This window comes from Buteo buteo, chromosome 16 (assembly GCF_964188355.1).
Source record: "Buteo buteo chromosome 16, bButBut1.hap1.1, whole genome shotgun sequence".
In the NCBI taxonomy this organism is placed as follows: domain Eukaryota; kingdom Metazoa; phylum Chordata; class Aves; order Accipitriformes; family Accipitridae; genus Buteo; species Buteo buteo.
In genome coordinates, this window is record NC_134186.1 from 2,929,190 (window position 1) to 2,953,291 (window position 24,102).

Below are 24,102 nucleotides of genomic sequence, written 5' to 3' on the forward strand. Positions count from 1 at the left end.
AAATCTTTGTTACCCTTGTAATTAATCAGAAACACTAGGGAGGGGAATACAGAAAGCCTTGCACAAAGAGAGTTAATAAAAGAGCTGTTTATTACTATGACTTTTCCTAAATCAGGCAGATGCTCGTAAAAGAAGTTAACAGAAACAAAATGTACATAGTTTTGGGAACAGGTTTGATTGCTGCAAACATTATCCAAGCATTCCAAACCAGAGGGACAATGATGCGATGAAATCTCTTTATAAGAAGCATCTGACATAGAACAAACTTCCTGGCAGACATTTTGTTATAAAGGCGTGTATCCTATTTGGCAATTCTTCCTTCCCAAGTTCAGATACAAACCAGCTTAATTAGAGTTCAGAAAAGCAGCCATCGCCTCTGCCACATCATCACACGATAGAGATGAGGAAAGAGGGAAGATCTTCATTATTTAACAACATTGTGTATCTGATTCATTACTCACTGGTACTCTGCTTCTCAAGCCTACACGGTGAGGATGCTTGATTTTAGAAGAGTTTGTTAATTCATCAAAAAGCTTGGCCAGTCTAGTGTTAGAGAAATCTAGGATTCACATGCTTTTGTTTTCTGCAGCTGTGCAGATAGCCGTGTACCGAACTGTCCCTCTTCTCCCATCACACTCCCTTTGTGAACTCTTCAGAGCTCTTTCCTGCCAAGGGCAACATCGTTTGGTGCTTTTCATCCTCAGAGTCACTGGCATCCCTTTTCCTTGCCAAAGTCTTTTGTGATTTGTCTGTAGTTCGTGCCTTTTTGCGGTGAGAAGAAAATACAGTTATTAATGTAGCACTTCACTATTACAGAAAGGTTCTGGGATGAAATTCCTGGATTCCATTTCCAGTCTTACCATGGCTTTGGCATGCAAACTTGGGTCTCTACATTAAATTCAAAGGTAGTTTATTTAATGCCTCATGATTCTCTCCCACTGCGGAGGAGAGCTGTGACACTCAAATAATAACAACTGTAGAGTGGAGTGATCTGGAGGGGGGAAGGCCAACTGAAAGGAGCGGCATCAGAGTGCCCACCCCACTGAGAAATGCTGGCCCAGCCTCTAAAGCAAACACGGCACACCAGGCTCCCCATTGAGCCAAGAAGTCAGAAGCCATTAGCTAATTCTTTACTAGGGCTTTCTCTAATTTAAGTTCAAAGGAGTTATTTTCCTTTGAAGTTCTAATTAATCCAAAGAGACTACCTAGGCAGAACTGTGAATCACCTACAATATACTGCATGTCATCCCATTACATCAATTCTAAATGTCCTTATGAAAAGTTTAAAACATTAATATGCCACAAACAATAAGCATCTTGTAGACATTTTTCACACAGAATTGTGTTTTAAAAGAACTGCTTTTTTTTCCCTTTTTAAAAAAAGGCTTAAACTTGTTACTATCTAATAAATGTGTTCAGTCATTTTAGGAATTACATGTTTATTCCCTGCCATGTTTACTCACCTGGCTACAGGCAAGTTCTGCTTAACAAGTTGTATTTAGGGGTACCGAATTTTAGTGTAAGAACTCTGAACACAGCCAGGAAGGATTTTACACACTTCATAGAACCATTAAGTGGAATATATACCTTACTGTGGTGTATTATTTTGGCTTTTGGTATAAGTTCTTCTGCAACTCTCTGGAACAGGAGTAAGGATAGAAGTAGTACACACACAAAAATCCAGGAAAGCCTTTGATATCCTTACTGCAGTGGGAAGCTGTAACTCTCACATTCCAGAAGGGAAATGTTCATTACCCAGATGACAATCTCTCGGCTTTCTAACATGCAAAGCCCTGCCGTTACACGCTGTCCTCCGGTTTCTGAAGTTCCCCCTGGTGGTTACTTTCATCTTTACACATTGTAGAGAGAAGCGCAGCGCTTCATAAACCTAACGAACAGGACTTAAAACAAGTGAGAAAACTGAAGGACTTCCCCAAGCAATTGCTATAAACTATTGATTGATGTATTCTCACAGACTGCCTCTGAAGGGCTGGCTCTTGGAGTTGGCCTCCCTGCTGTGCAAAACCTGGAGCACCGATAGATTCTAGTGGGACCATAAGTACTTCCCTGCAGCAGCGAGACTCCTACCAGGGCAGAAAATCGTTTCTCAGACCTGATCAATGGGTACGTCCACCCTTGTGTGTTCATCCTCTTTTACTTCCCGGGCACCTCGCATCTCCTTTGCAGGATCTCTGGTTTTATAGAAGCTTTCTTCTGCAAAGAGAAGAAAAGAAAAAAGCTGTTCAATGGGTATTGCAGATAGCTGTGCCCTGGTCTTGATGAGGCTACAGAAATGTCCTCGTATATGCCCAGATGAGGAGAGGAAAGATGCAGAAATACAGAAGTTATTGGATGCATCACTGCTTGCTTTTGGTGTATCTGCAGGTATTTTGTCCGTTAGCATCAAAGTAAAGCCAGTCTTCCTCTATGCTTACAGCAGTGTCCTTTACCTTGATCAGGCCAGTGCTGCATATTCCTGTTGCTCCTTCTGTTTCGTCCTGCACGGACAGGTTTAGCATGGAAAATGGACTCTTCCTCTCCGAGGCAAGATTTCCTGGCTTGCCTTGGCACTTGTGGAAAAGCAGCTGGGATCTTGCCTTTCTCTGCAGCTCCTGTGGTCTGCATCCTGCGACTGTCCAGCTGAAAGTATTCACCACACACTTCTGATAGGCCTTCTTGATAAAACAGTTTATAAAACACGAGAAGTTTTGCAAGGCAATCCCTTAAACACTGCAACTTTCCTCTGTGACCCTTGATCCTGATTGGTACAAAGCTGTAACGCTGCATTCTCTGACTGGGTTTTAAGTTGATACTACAAGTGAAACAGATACAGGGAACACATAAAACACTTTTTGCAGTCACTCCTACCTGTTGAGGTGGTTCAGCAAGAGCATAGTCACCGGCTCTGTCCTGGGAGGTGGCACAGAGTTCACCAAACCAAAAACAAAAGAAAAAAAGGAAAAGGAAATTTTAAAAGCAAATAGCATAGATAATACAGATGCACACTTCAATGGACAATCCAGGACAGCCCAGCTGCTGTACCTGTAGTCTCTGTTGGGCATTTTACCCACACAGTGAGCAGGAAAGATATCCTAGCTCCAGGATGAATTCTCCCTGCCCATCAGCCAAAAAGGAGAAGAGGTAAGTGAGGCCACCTTAAGGAGTTTTTCTTCAGGCAGTGAGATTTAATTCAAGCGTGATCTGGCCACATAACTGTCTCTAGCTCCTCTCCTTTGGGAATGGTGCCAATCAAGGATGCCATAGCCATGGCAATTGGGAATGGAGATTGTGGTACACATCCATTGCGTATAGAGGGATGCCTGCACAAAAGTAATGGTGACAGTAGCACAAACAGTCCTGCGCCAGCTGAGCCACCTACCCTTCTGTGGTATTTTTTGCGCCTGCTTTTTGGGTGGTTCCTGCAACAAAAAAGAAGCAGATTCTCAGTATCAGGTAGAAGTCAGCTGCAGGAGGACACCATCTCCCGTTTTCCCATAAGAGAGAGGGCCCCTGGAGGTGTTTTTTTTCTCAGCACAGGTAGAGCACACTCCACAGCGGATCACCTTCCCATTATATCACACCACCCACCATAGGCCTGTGAAATTCAATGCCTGGCCTAATGGGCAGGTGCTCCTCAGTGCTTGATGAACACTTAACTGAGAAACAACCAAACCGCTTGCTTTCTCTGGCACCGAACTCTGGATTTCAGGGGCTAACCTTCAAAGCTTTGAAAACACATTATTTCTTTCTAAACTTCCAACACATGAAGCAAAACTCAAGCCCTGAAGCAGACAGCACTGAACAGGAGGGCTACAAAAAGGATGGCTTTAGCTGAAGACCACCACGGACATGATTCTTTAAACAACTTGGCCACAGTCTATGTACCACAGCGTCCTGCGTGCAGAATCCTGGGGCACCAGCAGCTCAAAGTAAGGCAGTTTTTTGTACTCGTCATTTCCCACTGCCACATAGTAATCGCCATTCACCAGCTCCTCCCCACTGGACACCTGGGTTCCGTCCAGCCTGCAGAGCCTCAAGGAAGAGACAGCAAAGGGTTTAGAGATGTCACCAGACCCTGAACAACCCCTCAGCATGGAAGCAATCAAGCAAGTGCAAAGTGGTAAACAGGATCAATCATTCTTAGTATTACTCCGAGGAAGTATGCAGAAATATTACACCCAGTGATCACTGAGATGCAGCTGATTTTAGCTTTTTCCTTGGGTGTCAGTAAATAGGTGTATGAGAAGAAGGTAGGCTGCATTTGTTGGATAAAAGCCCCTCTAGACATAAACTCCTTTTTATGCCATGCTTTACTGCTTGCTTACTGCTTTTCCACCCGACCACCAGCAACATCAGCCCTCCTCACAAAGCACCCAAGACATTGGGGTTATCCCTGATTTGAAGATGGGAAAACCAGAAAAGCAAATGAGTTTGCAAAAGCAGACTTTAAGTGGCTGTCTGAACTCCCAGTCTTCTGTGCTAATCAGAGCTGCTTATGTTCTGGACATAAGGAAAGAGGAGCCGGCAGTGCCTTATCTGGATACCCACTTTTTAACAGCTCCACTGCGCAGGTTGACTTTCTCTGTCAATGTGGCCAGGAGCGCATCCCACTGCAGTGAGGTGCTCTTGGAGAGTGGCAGTGGGAAAGGAGGGCTCAACAAATCCCCGTTCCGGAAAACACTGCAGTAGAAACAACCCAGAGCATGCGATGAGCCAGTACTCCTGCAGCTGTGGAAGGTGGGGAAAAAAGCCAACCAGTGGTACCTGGACAGTATTTACAACAAATAGTTCTGGTAGAAGCTGGGAATTGTATTGTCCCTGTGGGGCAGCGCTCCCAGGATCTCAAAGAAATTCCCTCCTCCAGCCTCCAAAAACATTCCCAGAGACCCTCCAAGGAGAAAACACCAAGGCACTCACTGTATCGTGCAGGGCAAACGGGTGTGCTTCTGCCATCGCGCCAAGATGTTCGACTTCCAGGGAGCTACAGTGCAGAACTGTAGAGACCAAGTTCAGCGCACAAGAACAGTGACAGCCCTGACAGAGCCTCCCAGGGCTGTTCCCTTTTCTCCATCAGGAGCTGCCTGCTCTGGGACACCGCCTGCCCTGCCTTCAGGCTTGCTGCTGCTAGGTGGGATTTGTTGTCAGCAACACCCAGGCTGGAAAGGCTCTTCACATAGCTGAGCACCTTCCAGAATTGCCAGCCAACCTCTGAGCACAGATCCTTCCCCTGCACCATTAAGGGGGATGAAGGTACACAGCAGTAGCCCCTGTGCTCTCTCCCATGTCCTACTGATTCCTGTAGCACTTTCCTGATCTCCACTGGGCACCTCGCAGCCTTAAATCTCAACTTTAGTTTCATCAGTGCCAGCCCTAATGTCTCTCTCTCACCTCCCTGCTCATTCTGCGGTCCCGCCTGCCCCCACTCAGCTCAGGGACTCACCTGCAGACCCTTGCTGTTCCTTGTCCCACGGAGCTCCTTCCTTCCGTGATTTAAATAGCTGTGAGAAAAAGATGACAACGTTGCCGCATGCCAACTGGGTCATGGCTGACTAAAGAGCAGTGAGGAAACCACCGACTGCTCTGCCTTGGTGCATTGCCACCAGAAGTGTGGGTCACTTATTTGGGTCACTTCTGAAACAATTCTCCAGGTGCCCCACCTCATGGTCTCCCAGAACTTCAGTCTAAATTAAAGTCTGCTACATGTAAGAAATTCCCAGCCAAATACAGACCATTTCAGATCCCCACGCTAAAGACACCCAAAAGATTTTATTCCTTTGTGTTGCTCACTGATCAAGGCTCCAAGGGCTGACTGGCGTTAATGTAGCCTAGACCACCTCCTCAACAAAACACAATACACACCCGGGAGCCCCTGGCACACACACCACACACATCACCTCTAGAGTCAAGCGATGCCACAAAAACCTCTTTAACCCCCTGTATTTCAGGATGAATCAAAACAGCTCTACTTTGTACAGGATTAGAAACCAAAAAACCTTCATTGAACCAAAGCAAAAGTATTTGTCAGTGGAGACAGTGTGACTGACAGCTCTGCCAAGGAAGCGGGCAGCAGCACCTCCCACGCCACAAAACAAGGTGCACAGGAGGCAGAGCAGCACCATCACAACATCCTGCCAGAGAACGCATGCCTCCCCCAACGTGTGTTCTTCTGAGAGTCAACTGACCTTACCAGGAATATTTGCATTTTCCATGCGATCTGGAATATGTCCAGTAGTTTCCAGTAAGAAAAGAAATTAATCCGTCTCTGGTTTTCGTTGGGTTTCTACCCTTCTTACCTCTTTTTTTCCATTCACACCCCAATACGTTCCCCACAGAGGTGATGTAAAGCTGTTTACCAAACCCAGAGACCAAAGTTCCATCTACTCACTCCAGCTTTTTGAACTTTTCAAAGCCTGCAGCCACGTACTGGCATCCGTCCTGCAGGTCCCCCAGCTCAGCGATGCGGCGGCCGTGCCTGGGTGTGTAGATGTTCCTCACAGCCAAGGGCGCGCGAATGCTCTTGGTCACCTCATTCAGAAATGCCTCAAAGGTCAGAAACCGCCGCTGGTTCACTACAAACTTCCTCCCGGGGAAGAAAGGGTCACCATTGCGATACACCACCACATTCTTGGCTGGAGGTGCCAGAGCTAAGCCGCAGGAGCTCATCCCCCGTAGGTCAAGCAAGTCCCGCTGACCAGAGGCAAAACAGACCAACGTGGGGAGCAGAGGAGAGCTCCAGCCAGCCTCCCGCTGAGCCCAAACCTTTCCGACCAGCCGCTCTCACGCTCTGCCGTCCCTTCCCAGCGCAGTCCGGCGCGACTGGCTGTCTCCATGGATGCACGCCCAGCAGGAGGAAGTTGTGGGCCCGACTGGAGGCCACATCAAACAACCTGCAGAGCACTTTTCTATTCGAGAACCGGGAACCACACAGCTCTAATCCCCAAACATCAAGTACTACGAGCTCCTTCACCAGCCGCTGCAGCCACCAGGCTCAGATTAATCAGCTTGAAGGTACAGTAAGTGCCAGTATCTTTACAGCAGCAGCTCACATCCCATCCAGAGCGGCACTATCCAGAAGCTGTCACCCCCTTGCCATCGCTACCTGCATGAGAAGTGCAATGGGTTTCTGTCCTGTGTTTATTGGACAAAGATCCACATCCCAGTGGACACACCACCCTTTGCACTGAACAGGCTGCCATGGGTCGGAACGGGCCGTGGACTCACTTGGGTCTGTCCAGGAGAAGGTGGCAAGCCAGACAGGAATAGCAGATTCAAGAGATGAGCGTCAGGAAAGCTTTTTATTCACAAACAAATCGGCATCATAAGGAACAGAAAGATACATCTGCCGTATGGCAAGAGTGACCGTTCAGTCAGCAGGAACGCAGAGTGTTTGCACAGAAGACTCGGGGTCCCAGTACGGAACCACAGCACCAGTCCCTTTCTGAGGGACCTCGAATACCCCTGAACTAGAGCAATGTATAGACAAAGCGCCAAACTCCTTAAGTCCTTACTTGCTCCCTCAAGCACCAGTCCAGGTGACTCTGCCGCACAGAGAGATATCACCATGGCCAGAGATGTGCAAGTCAGGAACCAAGCCTCATCTCCCGAAGGTCGGGTGTGATGTGCCATCGCTCCCCACCAACTGGACAGGAAAGTTAGGAAACTCTCCTCCTAACTTAGCACTTCAGCTAGGTGTCCCCTGAAGCCTACCAGGACCGCCTGGAGATCCCAGATATTGCAGAGCTGTGACGTGTGGAGCCATCCCAAATACACAGCTCAGATACCAGTATGGGTCACACACAGTTTGGTGGAGAAGAGCTTGTTCCTGCAGGTTCAAAGCACCTGCTGCCTTCAGGCATTTTAGTTCCACCACATGCAATCAGCTGGTCAGAAAGCACCTTCTGTAAGTGACAGTCTTCCTAGCCTCGATTTTCCCCTAGGACGGTCCAGCTCAGCCAACAGAAATAGGGTTCTTGGGGAAGAAGTCCTCACTGGGATGCCCTCCAGGACACATAACCACCTCCCTGGCTTCACAGTGGTGTTTAATCCCTGTTTTGACCAAATATTCACAGTTAAAAGAAATAAAAGGCTTTCTTGCCACATTCATCTGAAGTGGAAAACATCAACCCACAGAGCTGGAGTTCCCCTAAGCTGCTACTGTCCGTGAAGTCACATCACGACTGCGGTGCCGCAGCTCCACTGCTTCTCCACACCAATGCAAGTGCCCCTCGTGCTTGGAAATGCCCTCCTACGGGTCAGGAGTCCCCAGCCTCTGTTTCAGCATCAAGTACTGCAAGAGAAAGAAAACCAACAATTAAACCCCAGAGACCTACACGTAGGAAAGCACTCACCCTTGCAGATTAGCCAGCAAAATCATTGCACTTGGCCAGAAGATGCACGAGTCTCACCTTTCAAGCAATGCAAAGAGCAGCTCGCTACGCTAACTGGTGCCTAGGTACGTACCGCTGCCTCGTACAGAGACAGGATAGTTACCAAAGTAGCAATGTCCCTGTAGCAGGCCAGGAGCAAAGGTTGTAACCAGATCTAAACAGCTCCTGTTTTCCTTCATCATTCCTTTTTTTTTTTTCCAGAGAAGGAAAAAAAAGGGCACTGCCATCATCCAATCCAACCCTTGGGTAACTGAACCATCACCAGTCAACCCCAGTCCCACCACAGACAGCACCACTCTGGCTGCAGACAGGCACTGGTCTGACCCACTGTTTTGGAAGAGGCAGGGTCAGGCCCTTACGTTTTTACGGCTGACAATAGCTTGTTGCAACCACACCAGCTCCATGATCAAGTGATTTCTGTAGGACTGGAGACCAGACCGAGTTCGAGGAAGGTCCTTTATGTCCTCGAGTGGAATTTCTGCAAAGAAACGGAAGAATGACCTATTATTAGAACAAAGATTTGGATTGCACCTACTGTCTCTCCTGCACTGAGTTTTTCCAACCTCCCCAGGATATTCTCAAGGTTTTGGTTCTCCAAGGACCTACTGTGCCCCCTGCACTCACCACCAGGTCACTCAAAACTGCACAGGAGAGCACGGGCTGTGCACCAGCTCCTGTCTCTTACCCAGGCAGCTTTCGAAGGACTCGGCCTCCAGGACAGCGCTGTCCCACACAGAGGATACGTTGCTGTCATTCTGCCAGTCCTCGCTCTCTGCTGGGGCAGCACACTCCTTTTCAGTACATTTATCGGCATCAGCCCCGGGATCTGGGGGGTTCGCTGCATCGCCTTCACCCGTGGAGCTCAGTTCTTTCTGGCTGTCCAGCTGAGCTGTAGGTTTCACACTGCTGCAGTCCCAGTCATGTTCTGGTTCTGAGGCGTCCACCTCCTCCTGGGGTTTTTCTGCACTGGCCTCGTCACTCGGTACAGCCTCCAACAGACCTGAACGCTTCCCTTGTGCTGGCTTCTAAAGGGGCAACATGCGAGAGATTGAGATATAAGGAAAAGAAAATATATTTGAAAGGTGGCTCTGCTGTGGGCCAGAGGCTCTGTCCCAGCCAGAGCTCTGCCGTTAGCAACACTCCAGCCACAACACTGACGTGCTCTGGTTTGAACCCTTGCAAACTTTTTAAAGGGCTTTCTTTCCAGAAGCGGTAAAAACATCAGAGAGCGAGGCTCAGCCTCGCAGGAGCCCGTCCGGCTGTTCAGTACAACCAGGTGAGGTGGGTACCAGGAGACAAGACCCGCAGGAGCCACCTGCGCAGGGCGGGCGTTTGACTTGAAGCTGAGCTTCACCCAGGGGAAGAAATCCTCAGCTGGGGGCTCAGGGGGACAAGTCAGGGGGAGTCTTACAGGCCAGGGCTATGTAATGATCGTTTTTAATTTGGTAGAATTACAGGTTCCCTGGACTATGCTGGGAAAATACCGTCTGCCTGCTCCGCCAGGCCACACCACCCACCGTGCTGCTCCCCCCCTCCGAGGGGGCTGCAGAATCCCCCGCTCGGACCTCGGGGACAAACAGGGGCCGCGGCAGGAACCGTCCCCTCCACTCCAGCCGGCTCAGGTCTCCTTCGATCTCCCGCACCACCTCCTCGTACTCTTCCCGCAGGCTCCGAAACCGCTTCCGCAGCAGGTAACCCCTGACGCAGGCCTGCGGGCACCGGGGCGTTGACGCTGCTGGACCCAGCGAGAGCCCCCCGCTCCCCAACCCGTCCCCCCTTCGCCCCCCACGCCGCCACCCCCTCCCCACGCACCCCACGGGACGCGGCCTGGCACAACACAAGGAGCGAACGCGTCCCACGTCTGCAACCCTGGCAGTTTTTAATGAGAAGGCAGCGCCGGCACCGCCGGCTGGAGCAGGGCCCCCCCCGCCACCCCCCCACGGGGACCCCCATCCACCCCAAGGACCCCTTCCAGCTGTGTCCTTCTCCGTGATGTCCTCTCCCAGCCGGGGACCCCCTCTCCCACGCGTGCCTCCCCACGGGAACCCCCCCTCAGCCATGTTACCCCCCCGTTCCCAGCACCCCCCCCCCCCCGCCCCAGCCGGGCCCCACCGCGTCCTCCCACAGGCCCCGCACTGACTCGGGGGGTGTCCCCCCCTCAGCCCCCCGTCCCGGGTGGGTCCCCACCTGCAGGCGGGTCACGGCGCGGAGCAGCCGCCGCCATCCCTCCGCCTCCGCCTGCGGCCCCAGCGCCGCCGCCATGGCCGCCCCCCCCACAACCGGGCGCCGGCTTGATGGCGTCACCCGGCCCGGTGGGGCCCACCAAAATGGCGGCGGGGGCTGGAGTTGAGGGAGGGAGGGAGAGGGGGAAGGTGTGTTGGTTTCGCAGGGCCCCACCGGCCCCGCTGTCCCCGCGTTGCGTGACCGGTGTCGCCTCCATCGGCCTTTCCACGGGGAGGGGGTGGCCCCGGTGTGGGGTCTCCCGGTGGCGGCCGTCCCCTCCTAGCCGGGCCGGGCGTAGGGTCAAGCCGCCGAGTCCTCGGGGTCGGGGGTCTCTGCCAGGTGCAGCTTCTGTCTGAGCGCGGGTCAAGGGAAAGCGCCGTGGGGATACGCCGTCCCCCCCCCGTCACCACCGCCGCCATCACCGCCGCCATCACCGCCGCCATCGCCACCACCATCACCGCCGCCATCACCGCCGCCATCACCGCCGCCATCGCCGCCGCCATCACCGCCCCCGCCCCATGCCCGGCCCAGGATACATGGAGCTGCTGAGCTCCTCCAGCTGCGGGAGGCAAAGGCAGAGGCTGAGGCGCCGGCGGCGGGGAAGCCGGGTCCGGTGGGGATCCCGGCCGTGGCAGCCGGGGCCGGGCTAGGGGGAGAGGGGACACGACGCTCACGTGTGCCAGCAGCTGGTCCAGGTTCCTGTCGGCCGCCGCCTTCTTCTGCTCCTCAGGGAGCTCCTCCACGCAGACGTCGAGGCCGAAGTGGAGCCGCGCCAGCTTCTCCTGCATCTCCCGCACGTGCTCCAGCTGCTCGAAGGAGCACTCCTTCCCTGCGCCCGCGGGTGGGAGCCGTCACGGCCCACCAGCCCCGGCTCCCCCCCGGGTCCCGTCCCCCCTTGCCCAGGTCCTCCAGCCCCTCACCGAAGGCCTGCAGCTTTCCCGAGTGGAAATCGCTGAGGAGGCTGAGCAGCCCCCCCTCCATCTCGCAGACGTCGGAGACGTCGGTGAGGAAGCTGTGCTGCAGGGGGGCCCCCCGCGCCGCCCCCGCGCCGCCCGCCCGCACCCGCTCCTTGCTCGTCCTGCGTGGGGAACAGAGAGGTTGGCATCGCCCAGAACCCGCCTGGTCCCTGCGCCGGAGGGGCCGGCGGTCACCCCCGACCCACGCCGGCACTGACCGCCTGAGCCGGGCACGCTGCCTGGGCGAGGGCAGGGTGGGCAGCGGCAGCACGAAAGACGTGCTTTTGCTGGGGGGCAGCGGCCGTGGGGCCCCGGCAGGCGTCGGCTGGGCCAGGCAGGCCTTGGGGCTCCGCTTCTTCCTCCGGTCCTCCATGTTGAAGGGCGTGGGGGGCACCGGAGCCACGGGACAGGGATCCTGCGCGGGACAGACGCAGCTTTTGGCGGCTCCTTCCCCGCGCGGGGCCTCTCGTCCTCAGAGAGGATGTGTCTGCCCCGAGCCGGCGAGGATTGGGGTCCCCCCCAGGGAGCAGCGCCGGGACGGTGCCACCCCTCCTGCCTCAGCCTGTGGCGCAACGGAGGGGCCCCGGGACCCTCAGCACGGCGGCGGCGTGCCGGCCACGGCCACGGGTGAGCCGCGGCGGGGGTCTGCGAGCTGCACCACGGCTCTGCGGCGGCGGCAGGGCTGGAGCCAGGAGCTCGGATCCCCCTCCCTGGGTGCCGGCAGCCGGGCTCGGGCTCAGGCTGCGCTATCCCGGCGTCTGCGCTGGAGCATCGCGGCGTGGAGCAAAGCCAGGGCCTGACGAGCGGCTGCCGGCCTGGCCTCGGCTTTCAGCGTCTTCCCCAGCGCTGCGGAAAAGAGGATTATGGCCACACGCGCCAGGGCTGAACGACACCAGCTGCCCTCAGCGAGAGCGGGACAGAGACCGCGGGGGGGGGACACCCATCCCCTGAGGCACCAGCCAAGCACCCCCGTGTCTCGGGGCCCTTTGCGGCGGCGGTGGGACGGGGCTGCGGGAGTCCCTTTGTCCGCAGCCTCCGGCCGCCCTCCCAGAGCGCCATGGCCGCGTGGGGGGGACTGACCTGCGCCAGGCCCCGGTCTGGCCCGCGGTGCCGAGCCAGCCGTGTTCCTGAGCCCGCCGGACGCCCCAAGTCTGCCGGACACCCGGAGTCCGCCGGACACCCCGAGTCTGCCGGACACCCGTCCTGCAGCCCCAGGGCTGGGATTTGCATTTAAAGGGAAAGGGAACTTCCTCCAGCTCTGTCACGTCCCCAGGGTGGTGGCATCGCCGGACACCGGCTCCCCGAGCGGCCTGCAGCATGCAGGATGGCTGGGCCTGGCCCTGACCCCGGCACCGGCATCAGCTTCGTGTTGGGCTTGGGGGAGAGGGCAGGATCCCAGCCCGCGGTCCCGCAGAGCGGGAGCAGGCACAGCGGCTGCGTTGGCACGCAAGGGTCTGGCATGGGTGATGGGGTCTGCTCCCACATGCCTCCCCCATCGGACCTGGGGTCACCGCCTGCCACCCTCTTTCAGCCACCCCAGGCCACCGGGGTTTACCCCAAGTCTCCCCGGCATCACCGGACTCGTGCGATCACAGGATCCGCCTCTGCAGGAACCAGCCTCCAGCCCTCACGCAGGGACAAGATTAGACAAGTCCCGGCCCCTCAGCGTACACTGAACTGAACCTGGCTGCTTATTTAAATCATTGCAGGATTTTAAGCCAATCTTAGACGTTTTGGAGCCAATGCAGATGCCAGGGGCTGGGCAATCCAGGGTTTGATACCACCAGGGCCAGGACCCCCGGGGCAGGGGGGGTCTGACAAGCACACAGTGCTTGGTGGCTGCCCCAGCTCGAGGCAAGGGAGAGCCACACAGGAGATACCGGGGGTCCTGGGGACAGACCCACCCGACCTTCCTCCCCAGCAGGGACATCCCATCACCGCTGCAGCAGAAGGTCCCTCTCAGCCTCCTCAACCCCTGCCCCGCTGGGAATGCAGGGCCAGAGCCCCTGGGAGACAGGGAAGCCATTGCCCAGCAGAGGCTGATGTGGCCTCCCCGCTCCCACCCCACGGCCCGGTGCCCCTGGTATTCACTCCCAAACGTGACCTAACGAATGAGAAACAACAGAGGCAGCAGCAGCGAGGTTGGGTGCATTTCTATTGGATACGAAGATACATACAATAGCCCCCACAGAGGTTATCTGTACCATAACAGGGGAAAAAAAAAAAAAGGGGTGGTGGTGGTGGTGGTGATGATTTTCTAAGAGGTTTTTCTTTTACTGAAAGAGTGGGAAGAGAAGTTCAGAGCCCGGCTGCAGCCCTCGCTCAGCCTGGCTGCTGGGAATGGGGTGGTCCCACAAGGCCAGAGCTACATTCGCTTGCTCGGGGGCTCCTGCCGGCTCCTTCCAGAGGCAAACGTGTCCCTTGCGCTGGAGGAAGCAACGTTGACAGCGAGGGGCCGGAAGACAAAACCATGCTCAGCTCCAGAGAACGCGTCCCAGTGGGTGTTCATGACTGTGGCTCTGCAGAGACTCGTTAGACCCCGTCTCTGCTGCAGCCAGCCACCTTCGTTAGACCTGAACTCGCTGGAGTCTCCGTGGAGGAAAGGGGGATGTGGAGGCAGCTCCCGCAGGCTGCTCCCCCAGCAGTGTGGCAGGTCCTTGGCGAGGGGACTGTACAACAGTGGAGAGAAGATGCAAGAGCAGCTGCGTTGCTGGAAAAGAAACCAAAGCTGTTCCGCTGAACACATCCACTGCAAGGAATGGCTCCGGCCCGCTCGCTTCAGCTTCAAGCAAAAGGAAGGCAATGCTGAAAATAAAGTCTGTCGTAAAGAGAAGCCGCAGCAAGGACGTTTCCAAGCAAGTAGAGGTCTCCCAAAAGATTAGCGAGAAAGTCTTGAGAAACTAAGGAGAAATCCCCTAGCCCCGTGCCAGCAGGCCCCAAGTCTGTCCATAAACACCCTCCCAGCACAACAGGGTCCTTCGGGCTAGCACTTCACCCTGTGGGCAGATGCCGCAGGGACCCACCCAGACATGGCGGTGCTTGGGAGATGGTCTTCTGAGAAAGCAGAGAGGGAAAAGAGAAAGGCGGGGGCTGTGATAGCACCAGCACAGCTGGACTGGAGGGCCCACAGGGGTCTGACACTGCAGAAGGGACCAGCCCGCAACACGGTCCTCATGCTGGTCCCGTCAATTCAGCTTAAGCAGCAGGTCATGGAGCAGATGCAGGTTTTATCCTCCTGGAGCCCCAGCTCCGTGGACACCTCCAAGACCACCCGCTTGGCACCGAGGGATGGGCCGGGGAGGTCCTGACGCAGGGACAGAGGAGCTCAGGTGGAACCTCCCTGTCCCCTTGCACAACTGATCAGACACGCTTGTGCAAAACACTTGGGAATTAGACCTTTGGATTAACTGTTTAATACACTTGTGCACATGTGCGTATAGCAAAGAGGCAACTGTGAATCATAAGGCTATTGAGACATTGGCAGGTTCTGGGAAGAGCAAAGGCCCTGTGAGAGGCCTGGGTAAACCAGGCACCCCCAGTTTCTCTGCTTCTTTTTGTCCCTGTTCAATACACAAAACCCAGACAGAGGAGGGCAACGGCCTCTTTCACCCTCATTTGCTCAGCTCACCCATGAGAGAGCTGCCAGCCAGGGCACGAGAAAACAAGAGCAAGTCCCGGAGCTTGCTCCTGCCTGAGGCAGAAGAGGAAGGGAGAATCCAGCACTGGGAAACGCTTTGGTTCTCCCCTGCTCAGCTCCTTTGCTTTCACTCGATGCAAGAGCATCGCTGTGGAGGCGGCGACACATCCAGCTGTCCCAGCGCTGCGTGCCGGGGCAGATCCACGCACCTGCTTTCCTGAGCTGCGCTAAATTTTAGGGGAATCGCAGCCTGCCAATGACAAGGTCTTTTAGTGAAAGGGACGATCAGTTGAGTCTCCATATATTAGTTATTCACGCACACGCAGGGAGGTGGGTCATTCTAGTTTTCATGTATATCCATATATAAAGTGTACGTTGCCCTGCACATATTTTATATATCATATATATATCATATATATATATAAAATTTTAAAAACCCTCCAAAAACCTAAGCTAGGAAATCTCAAATTCCCAGGAGGGCTGTCCTCTCACGCCTGTCCAAGGACCAGGAGAGGGGCATCAGGTCGAGTCTACGGAAACATTCATGTTACCCTCCCTCGCCCTACCTCTGCCTACCGCACAACGGGCTCAGTCGGCACCCTGAGTGCGTTCCTCAGTCCCACTCTGCCCCAAGGCTCCTATGCTCAGTTCTCCCAGGCTCTCCGCAGGATCCGTGCTGTGCGTCGGCTTTCCCGAGTGAAGGCAATCCTCAGCCAGGCGCTGCTCGGCTGGAACACCTCCCGCCGCCGCCTCGGAGCTGTCCCGAGATGGGTCCTTCAAAGGCTCCAACAGGTCCGTGTCTGCCCGGGGCGCGTGGGCACACAGGTCCTGCACCTTCTTATTGAGGTCATTGCGCTCCGTTTGCAGGGCTCGGCACAGTTTCTCCAAGCGCTGGATTTTCACCTGAAGCCCCTCTAACTCTTTGTCCCGAAGGGTTTTCTGCAAACAGAGAGGCAGTTCAGACTCTACCATGCTGGGGACAGAGAGGCAGAAAGGGAGAGATGAAACCTCAAAGGGAAGCTGAAGGGGGAAACACTTGTGACCAAGCAAACATGCGGCATTCAAAGAACCTGATGCTATTGTCACTGCTTCTTTCTTCCTTTGCCCCCACAGAGGCCAAGTGCCGCTGAGACTGTCTGACTTCTTCTGCGCACCTCTGCACTAATTAACCTTCGCTTCTGCCACATGACAGAGGGTCCTGCCACCAGGTACAGGGAAGGAAATCAAGCTGAAAGGAAAAACAACCCACCCCCAGCCTGCCTGCAATAAGACAGGAGCTGTCCTGCTATCCCTCAGCTCCGGCCCAACTTCACACAACACATCACCACACTGCTCCAGCTGCCTGCCTCAGCACGGAAGGACAGCCAGAGCCTCCTCACCTCTTCAGCCATTTCCAAGAGAGCCTTGTTGCTGCTCTCCCAGCGAGAGCGGTACATAGTGGTCTCTTTCTCCAGCTTCTTAATTTTCTTAGTCATCTACAGAATCAGAGTGACAAAAAAGGAACAAATAAGCCACAGGCAGAGCGCTGCAGTCACTTACATCTCACGTGTCCTCAAATGAGCACCCACTATCCCAGCACAGACAGTGCGGTTCTGCTGTCCTGGGAGATGTCCCTTTGTCTCGCTGCAGTCAGCTTCACCAGTGGGAAACACTGACCAAGTAACAACAAACCAGGAGACAGGGGTAGTGCTGCTTGTTCTGACACAAGTGGGAGACAGAAGTCACCAGGCAAGGACAGTATCAGTCTTCTACAAGCAGCCAGCTAGTGGCTGATTTTAATAACAGTAAAACTAAACAAAACTACAGAGCTGTGGCTCTTCCAGCTCGCAGAAGCAGTGAGGAGAGGCAGATAGGCAGTGCCTCCAGCCCACACAAGCTCTGCTGGGAAGCAAAAGTGTTACCCACCTTCTCCATCTCCTGCTTAAATGTCGTGAACACTTCACTGCTTTTGGAAAGGGTGTTCTGGAATTCTTCAAACTTCTCTGTGTAGAGAGCCAGCTGTGGGGAGAGACAGGGTTATAGCTCCTCACTGCTCACTACGGCACCTCCTGACAGCCTTCCCCAGGAGAGGGGAGATGTCAGCCAAGAACTGAGCTAGTTCTCTTGTGACTGGACTTTACAACAAATAAACTGGCAGCATGGAGCTGCTCTGCCAACGTTAGGTACTGGGGAATGTGGAAAAATTCTTTCTTGGGGAAACATCCTCAGAGACTGATGTGTTCTGCAAACATCTCCTGGCCTTGGCAGGAGGCACTTGTGGGGTCTGATTCAGCAAGGTATGGTCACACGACTGCTGCCAGCACTGGGAATTGCGCTGGTAAAAAACCAAGGCCCCTTTCTACCAGAAGGCAGAATTGCTGAAGGAAGTTTCAGCTCACACTGTGCTGACGCAGCCTCACCAGTACCAAACCACAGAGCAATCCTGCCCCTGTGTTTTCCAGATTAAGGAACTTTGGGTTGTTTCCTGCTTAGGGAGGAAGGGAAAAAACCCAAATAAATAACCAGGCTGAGCACACAGACCGGGTAACTCACCTGCTGCTTGAGATGGGTCTCCTGCTGCTTCATCAGCTCACACATCCTCTGTGATTCCACAGCTTCCTTCAGCAGCTAGGGGAGAGCAAAAGCAGTTACCTGGCTGCCACCAGGGAAGGCTCTCACCATGACCCTGCACGGCTGGTTCTTGGCCAGAAGACAGGAGCCAACTGGGAGAAACACAAAGAGCAGAGCAGGGCTGCAGCCTTGCTCCTGAAGCTGCTGCGGGAGTGGTGACTGCTGGGCATGCAGGAAGCCTGGGATGACCTGCTCCATTTTGGGCTCTGCACTCAGGGATCCAACAGTAACAAGCCTCCATGGAAGGACAAGGCAAAAAACAAAGTGCTCGCAACCATTAGAGAACTGCTCTAAGACTTACAAAGTCCTTCTCCCGCTGGTGTCTCTCCTCTGCCTCCTTCAGCATTTCCTGCGCCTGCTGGAGCTTGGCATCCACCAGCTGCTGCTGCAGGTCCTTGTGTTTGAACACCTTATCGATGTGCTGCCAAGGAAACACCATCAGTCATTGACATGCTCAGGCAGCAACTCCAAGGGAAGATCCCAGAGACCAAAGGCCCCTTCTCCCCTCCAGCAGCAGTCCCTGCTCCAGAAACACACTCCACTGGGCAGAATGGATGCACCAGAGGAGTCCTACACCAGGTCTCCTGCCCCGACTCACCTCCTCCCGCAGCTCATACTGCTCAATGAGCTTCTTGAGCCGCTCTGCCAGCTCCATGTTCTCCTGGCGCAGCTTGGAGTTCCTCTCGTTGTGCTGCTCCATCTGGAGCTGGATGTCGTTCAGCGTCACCTGGAAGTGGGATGTCACCTCCTTCCGCTTCTCTTCTTCCTCCCGTGCACGCTGGACACCCTCCTCCTGCATGAGGAGGGCAGAGACAGCAGGGACATGTCAGCCTCTGTGCTGGGCAGGTAGGTGAGCAAACTGTCCAAACTGCAATGCTTTGAACCCACCCAGACTCCCACTGTTGCTTGTATCAATCAGGAAGGGACTTCGGGCCTTTCCCCTCCCTTTCTCTGGTGAATATACCCTGAAATAACACTCAGGCACTGTGGATAACGATGGCCTAACAGCAAAATTAAAGCACTGTCCTGGATGGTAGACTGTGGGCAACCGCTAGTAAAGGTGGTAAAGCAGCTCCTGGAGTAATGCCCAGGAGACACTTACCTTGAGGGTGCGGTTGTGTCTCTGGAGCTCGCGGCATAGGCTCTCCAGCTTGCTGCGGGCCAGGATGGCCTTGCTGTGCTCACTCTGCAAGTGGTCCTTCTCTTGCACCAGCTGCGTCTGCTTCTTCTGCAAGATCTTCATCTGTTTCTGGGAGTTACGGTGCTCTTCCAGCTAGGATAGGGGAGCAAAGGGCACAGATGCAGCAAGACAGACCAGGGCAATATGCTGTGCCCCAATGAGGGGACATGAGGATCAAAGAAGTGCTGTGCTCCGAGAGGAGGACAAGAGCTTTATAATGCAAAAGATGCCACTTTTGAGCAGAGCAGAACTGATGCAGAGCTCGAGGTCCCCTGAATTCCTTCTGAATTCCTCCCTTCCTGAATTCCTGTCCTGCTGGAATCTGAAAGACTTGCACATTCATGCAGCACCTCCACACGCATGTTGCTCAAATGGAGCAGAGCTCCGAGCACAGACAAAACGTGCACGTGTCCACTTTGGATATGCACAGACAGTCCCACGTCTCTCCTCTGTACCAGATCCATACACAGAACTAGACCTGTGCCTAGAACTAGCTTTGGTTAAACATGGCACCACTTTGTGTGTGTTGTATGGCTGAACGTGCACAAGCAGCAGCATGGCGAGTCTGCCAAACACAGCGATGGAGATGGCAGATGTATCTGTGCGGTCTTCTGTCACAGCTGGGCCTGCCAACTCACAGCTTAGCCCTGCCTGCAGAGAGATCAGGACATGCAGGCTCACCAGAACAGACCTGGCCACAGTACACTCCTGGGACAGGATGGGCAAGAGATGCAGCTTCCACATTAGACAAGCAGACAGAAAACAGATCTGAAGTCCTCTTACACTCAGATTTGCCAAAAATACTCCTGTCCATGCTTACCCTTCCGCAAACAACAACGCCTGGCTGGATCAAGCAACATCTATCCTCTAATAGTTGGATATCCAGCACTGCAGAGATCCCAGAACATACATGAGTGTTCCTGGACTGTCCCTCTCAACATCAAGAAAAAATTACCTACAGCCATCTTCTGCCTCCTCAAGCAGCTCCCGTGCTCACTGCTGCAGTGTCCTCCCCCAGCCCCAGAGCCTGAAACAAAGAAATAAGCACTCACCAGCTCAGCGTATTTCTTGCACAGTGCTGCTAGTTTCTCCTCTGGCGTGCTCAGGGTGTTCAGTGTCTGCATCAGCAAAGTGATTTCTTTACCTGGAATGAGACACAGAATTAAAATAAATAAATAAATAAAATAAAATCACTTACACAGAGTTCCAGCTCACAAGGACAAAGACAGGAGAGACAAACCAGGTCTCACAGCTGTGCCCACCCTGGGCCAGAGCTAGCATCTCCAGTGCCTTCTCAGGGCTCTGCCCCACAGATTTCACCCTATACAGTGGGTGAACAATTGAAGTAGCTGGGGAAAGACCTGGTTTTCAGAGCAGAAAACCACCACTGGGCTGGCTAGAGAGAGTTGTGTCCAGCAGAAGAGAAATCCACAGACTTCAGAGGCTGCAGCAGCACCCAGGAGCAGTCAGTGCTTTTGCAGCACTCGATATGTTTCCTGACACACCACAAACACGATGCTGTATCATTCCCAAACGCTGCTGCACATCACGCACCCAAGGCGCTTATTTCACTGAGGGCAGTCAGTGCAGTATAAAATCAATGTCTGCACTGAAGTTCTCAGGCTGGCAGCACAACCAGAGCAGGGAACCTCTTACCTAGGCCCTTGGCTTTCTTCTTTTCCTGAGCCTTCTTTTGATCCCGCTCCCCACACTCCTCGCCGGGTCGAAACTCTTCAGTCCCCTTCGTGCTTTCCTTCTCCCCGTTCATCTCGGGGCTGCCCGTCTCCTGGTCACCGTTCCTTGGGGACTCGCTACGACACTTCTCAGCTTCTTCCGGCTCCGTGGGCTCACTCTGCCCGCCGTCCTCGCCCGGACCCTCCTGGCTGGCATCCACACAGTATGTGTTCAAGATGTCCTCAAGCTGTCTGCTTAGCTCTTCAGAGACGTCACGTACGGCAGGCCGGGAGGACTTGGTGTCCTCCTGTGCAAGAGGAGCTGTGGGAGACGGGAACACAAAAGCATGAGACTTCCCCCACACCGTCTATTCTCTGGTCTCTACGAACACACGGCAAAGGGAAGGTTTGCCGAGCACCCCACTGCACCAAGGCTGGCTAAACTTCCAGCAACATAAGCTGCTTTGTTCTGGCTGCGTCTCCAGCCAGCTGCCCTGACAATGGAGGTGCATTCCTAACAGCCTCTCTTTTGATCACAAGAGCATGACCAAGCCCCTGACATCTGTCAAGAGCAAAAATTCCTCCCCCCTCCCCACCATCCCTTAACGAAGGCAGGTTGTGCGTGAGCTTTCCCTCATAGGAACTGCCTGCTAACATCCCCAGAGCCAGGCTTTTTTACATTACAATAGATTTTTAAACCTGAGTTAGCCTCTCTCTGCACATATAAGAGCAGCTGTACCGCCTCAGATCAAACATATTTTGTCCCCAACAGCAGACCTTTAGGGAAAGAGCAGGCAACACATCCTTCAGTATGCTTCTTTGCTTCCAAAGTTCCTCCAAATGAGAGACTTACAGCAGTTGATTATTAAACTAACTCTACTCACTGTGGATTTCCTACACCCCGCATTTACTAGGCATCAGAATACAAGGTAGGGTTAATTTTAACCAAGCACCTACTCAATTAGACCTGGTTTTCCTCTTCCAGAGAGTTATTTTTATGAAGTGCCAGTAACAGGGCAGGTCACTCAACATAACGCTGCCCCAAGGAAAGAGTTGTCTGACATATTCTGAACAGGACCCTTAAGGTCTAAGCAACAATAAACAACCCATAATTTTCAGGTGAGAATCAACTCCACGCTTTGGTCAGAAAGAGGGAACTACTTCAGAACCATACACACACAGAAATAGGAGGAAACCAGGGTTTTCTGCCCAGGAAATCACAGCTGCTCTTATACAAGTAAAAAGAGCTGGATACAACGGCCCACCCTCATACAGAGAAAGCAACACCCTGGCTCTCCAGGCTCAAAACCCACCCTCACGTGTTTCTTGCCCCTCGCTGCTCAGGCTGTCAGCACTGCCATCAGCCGCGGGCAGGGAGCGGCGCGCCCCAGGCCCTGGGGACTCCCCACCTTCCAGGGGTGCTGTGGCCTCTGGTGAGTCACCTTCCTCCAGTGCCAGACCACTGCTCATTTTGGAAGAGCTAGCAGGCCGCGGGGCTGCTTTGGTTTCCCCGCCTTGGTTCTTCATGGTGACCTTTTTCCCTGCTCAGTCTCAACAAACACTAGAAAAAGAAAAACAGCAATTATACTTAATTTTAAGAAGTAACAGTTTGAAGGATTTTAGGAGTCATCAACGTGGACTGGGAAGGAACTTGTTCTCAGCAGAGGCTGCCACCCACAGCTCCATGCTGAGGAAAGCATCATTTCGTTTTCAGTTTACACCTCACCGCAAAGGTCTCCATATCAGGATAACTCCTCTTCCAGCTGAGCAGAGCTGGAAGCAGCCCCTCCTAGAGCAAGGCAGCATCTCCTGACTCACAGACAGCACGCAGTTCTCCTAATCCTCTGGGACCAGCCTTCTCAGCCCCGGCTGTCCCTCCCCCTCACCCCCACTGTGTTTTATTCTTGGATTTCAAAACTCAGAGCTGTCTGTGCATGCTGACAGAGAATCTCCCTTGCTGCGGTGGGGGACCCAGAGACCAGAGCCTCGACAGCAGAAAGGTCAACACCTGCTAAGACCGCATACCCGGCTGAGGAAAGCCCGCAGCTCCCTGGCAGAGCTGGTGCTCAGCGCTGAAAAGATTAACCGGCATCACCATGGCCAACGCTAACAGACCGAGCCCAAATCCTGGCTCCAATCTCCTCATCCTCTCTCCCTCCGCAGGGTATGTATGTTCTCACCCTTCCCACCAGCACCCTCTGCTCTAGTTATGACGCTAATTACGGAGCAGAGGCAGCCGATGCTCCTAGTCTAGAGGCAAGGGATTGTTCCACAAGAAGTGGAGAACAGCTTTTCATGCCATTTTGCAGCAGTTATACAGAGACCTCGGCTGTTCCTCAGAGAACAGCCCAGGACAGGGCTTACGAAGGAAAAAAAAAAAAAACACAAGAGAAAATTAGCAGCGGCAGCAGCCAAGCACATGTGTCATCCACCCACGTGCAGGCTGGAGGCCGTGCCCCCTGCCACGGCGGGCCTGCCAGCACGGCTTCACGCCGCACACCTGCCCCAGAGCCTCGGGCGCTCTTTTTCCTCCTCTCCTGTAAATAACGCAACTCCCGTCTGCTTCCCGAGGCTCCGACGGACGATAACCGGACCCGCAGCACCCCGCTGCGCCCTCCGCACCCCGACCCCGGGTGAGAGGCAGCCACTCCGGCCCTGCCTCGCCCCTACCCTGGCTCCTCTCGCAGCCCCCTGCCCCCCTCTCCCCCCAGCCCATCGCCCCTGACGTGGCCTCCTCAGCAGCCCTTTGCCCTTCGCTCTGACACCCCCGGCCCAGCCACACCCTGCCCCCCCTCCCCCCAGCCAATACCCCTGCTCCTGCCCTACCCCCCCTCATTAACGTTTTTGACCCATCCCTAATTAACACCGGCCCCCCCCCCGCCGGGTCCAGCGCTCCCACCCTGCCCCCTTCAGCGCCCCAGGCGCGGCCCTGCCCCCCGGTAATGCCCCTGCCTTCACCCCCCACCCCCGCCGTTAAAAGCAGACACAGGTCTTCCCCCCCCCCTCCAACCCCCAGCACCGCAGTGACGTCATGCACGCACCCCCGTGGCGTCAGCTCCAGCGGTCTGACGCAGGTCTCTCCCCTCTCTCCTCAGCCAATCAGCGCGCAAGACCCGGCGGCACCCCGGTACATCGGAGGGAAGGGGGAGCGGAGGGAGGACGGAGCGGCCCCCTCCCCGTGCCGGTGCCGGTACCGGTGCCGCTGCCCGCGGCGCCCCGCCCGCCTCCCGCCGACCTTCCGCGCTGAGGGAAGCGGCTCCGGCCCGGGCCTCCCAGCGGGCGCGCAACGCGCATGCGCCGGGCCGCTCCGCCGTCCAATCAGCGACGGGGCAGCGCGAAGTCTGCCGGGAAAGACCGGGAGAGAAGCGGCAAGCCGTGGTGGACTACAACTCCCGGCATGCCCCGCGCGCGGGGGGGAAATAACGCCCCGCATTTC

At 54.7% G+C, this 24,102-nt stretch overlaps 4 protein-coding genes across 9 annotated transcripts; all 4 read right to left on the bottom strand.

Annotated features, from left to right (window-relative positions):
• Positions 1–89: 89 nt before the first annotated feature.
• Positions 90–7,145, bottom strand: DCDC2B (doublecortin domain containing 2B). Its single transcript, XM_075047316.1, has 10 exons — positions 6,386–7,145; positions 5,441–5,498; positions 4,918–4,994; positions 4,549–4,680; positions 3,886–4,032; positions 3,380–3,419; positions 2,869–2,937; positions 2,451–2,640; positions 2,114–2,214; positions 90–762 (listed from the first exon to the last, which is right to left on the bottom strand). Exons 1-10 carry the CDS (start codon positions 6,661–6,663, stop codon positions 631–633), a joined length of 1,224 nt encoding a protein of 407 aa, XP_074903417.1. The 5' UTR covers positions 6,664–7,145; the 3' UTR covers positions 90–630.
• Positions 7,146–7,276: 131 nt separating this feature from the next.
• On the bottom strand, positions 7,277–10,706 carry IQCC (IQ motif containing C). Of its 5 annotated transcripts, XR_012653109.1 has the most exons (6): positions 10,575–10,706; positions 9,905–10,096; positions 9,073–9,412; positions 8,747–8,865; positions 8,129–8,287; positions 7,277–8,046 (listed from the first exon to the last, which is right to left on the bottom strand). XR_012653109.1 is itself a non-coding variant. In XM_075047320.1 (5 exons), exons 1-5 carry the CDS (start codon positions 10,647–10,649, stop codon positions 8,246–8,248), a joined length of 717 nt encoding a protein of 238 aa, XP_074903421.1. In that variant the 5' UTR covers positions 10,650–10,706; the 3' UTR covers positions 7,277–8,245. The 5 variants fall into 5 exon arrangements, 4 of the variants coding, with proteins under 4 accessions (XP_074903421.1, XP_074903420.1, XP_074903418.1 ...); XM_075047320.1 differs by having other exon boundaries at positions 7,277–8,287; positions 9,073–9,409; positions 9,953–10,096; XM_075047319.1 differs by having other exon boundaries at positions 7,277–8,287; positions 9,953–10,096.
• Positions 10,707–10,822: 116 nt separating this feature from the next.
• CCDC28B (coiled-coil domain containing 28B) lies at positions 10,823–12,810 on the bottom strand. Its single transcript, XM_075047322.1, has 6 exons — positions 12,647–12,810; positions 11,785–12,412; positions 11,531–11,688; positions 11,285–11,439; positions 11,147–11,169; positions 10,823–10,962 (listed from the first exon to the last, which is right to left on the bottom strand). The coding sequence occupies exons 2-6, from the start codon at positions 11,937–11,939 to the stop codon at positions 10,911–10,913; spliced, it is 543 nt and encodes a 180-aa protein (XP_074903423.1). The 5' UTR covers positions 11,940–12,412; positions 12,647–12,810; the 3' UTR covers positions 10,823–10,910.
• An 894-nt stretch (positions 12,811–13,704) lies between these two features.
• Positions 13,705–23,943, bottom strand: TXLNA (taxilin alpha). Of its 2 annotated transcripts, none has more exons than XM_075047324.1 (11): positions 23,708–23,943; positions 22,076–22,227; positions 20,650–20,988; positions 20,046–20,137; positions 18,916–19,086; positions 18,412–18,606; positions 18,115–18,234; positions 17,736–17,810; positions 17,109–17,201; positions 16,583–16,678; positions 13,705–16,142 (listed from the first exon to the last, which is right to left on the bottom strand). In XM_075047324.1, exons 2-11 carry the CDS (start codon positions 22,191–22,193, stop codon positions 15,792–15,794), a joined length of 1,650 nt encoding a protein of 549 aa, XP_074903425.1. In that variant the 5' UTR covers positions 22,194–22,227; positions 23,708–23,943; the 3' UTR covers positions 13,705–15,791. The 2 variants fall into 2 exon arrangements, with proteins under 2 accessions (XP_074903425.1, XP_074903424.1); XM_075047323.1 differs by having other exon boundaries at positions 21,980–22,227.
• Between the last annotated feature and the right edge of the window lie 159 nt (positions 23,944–24,102).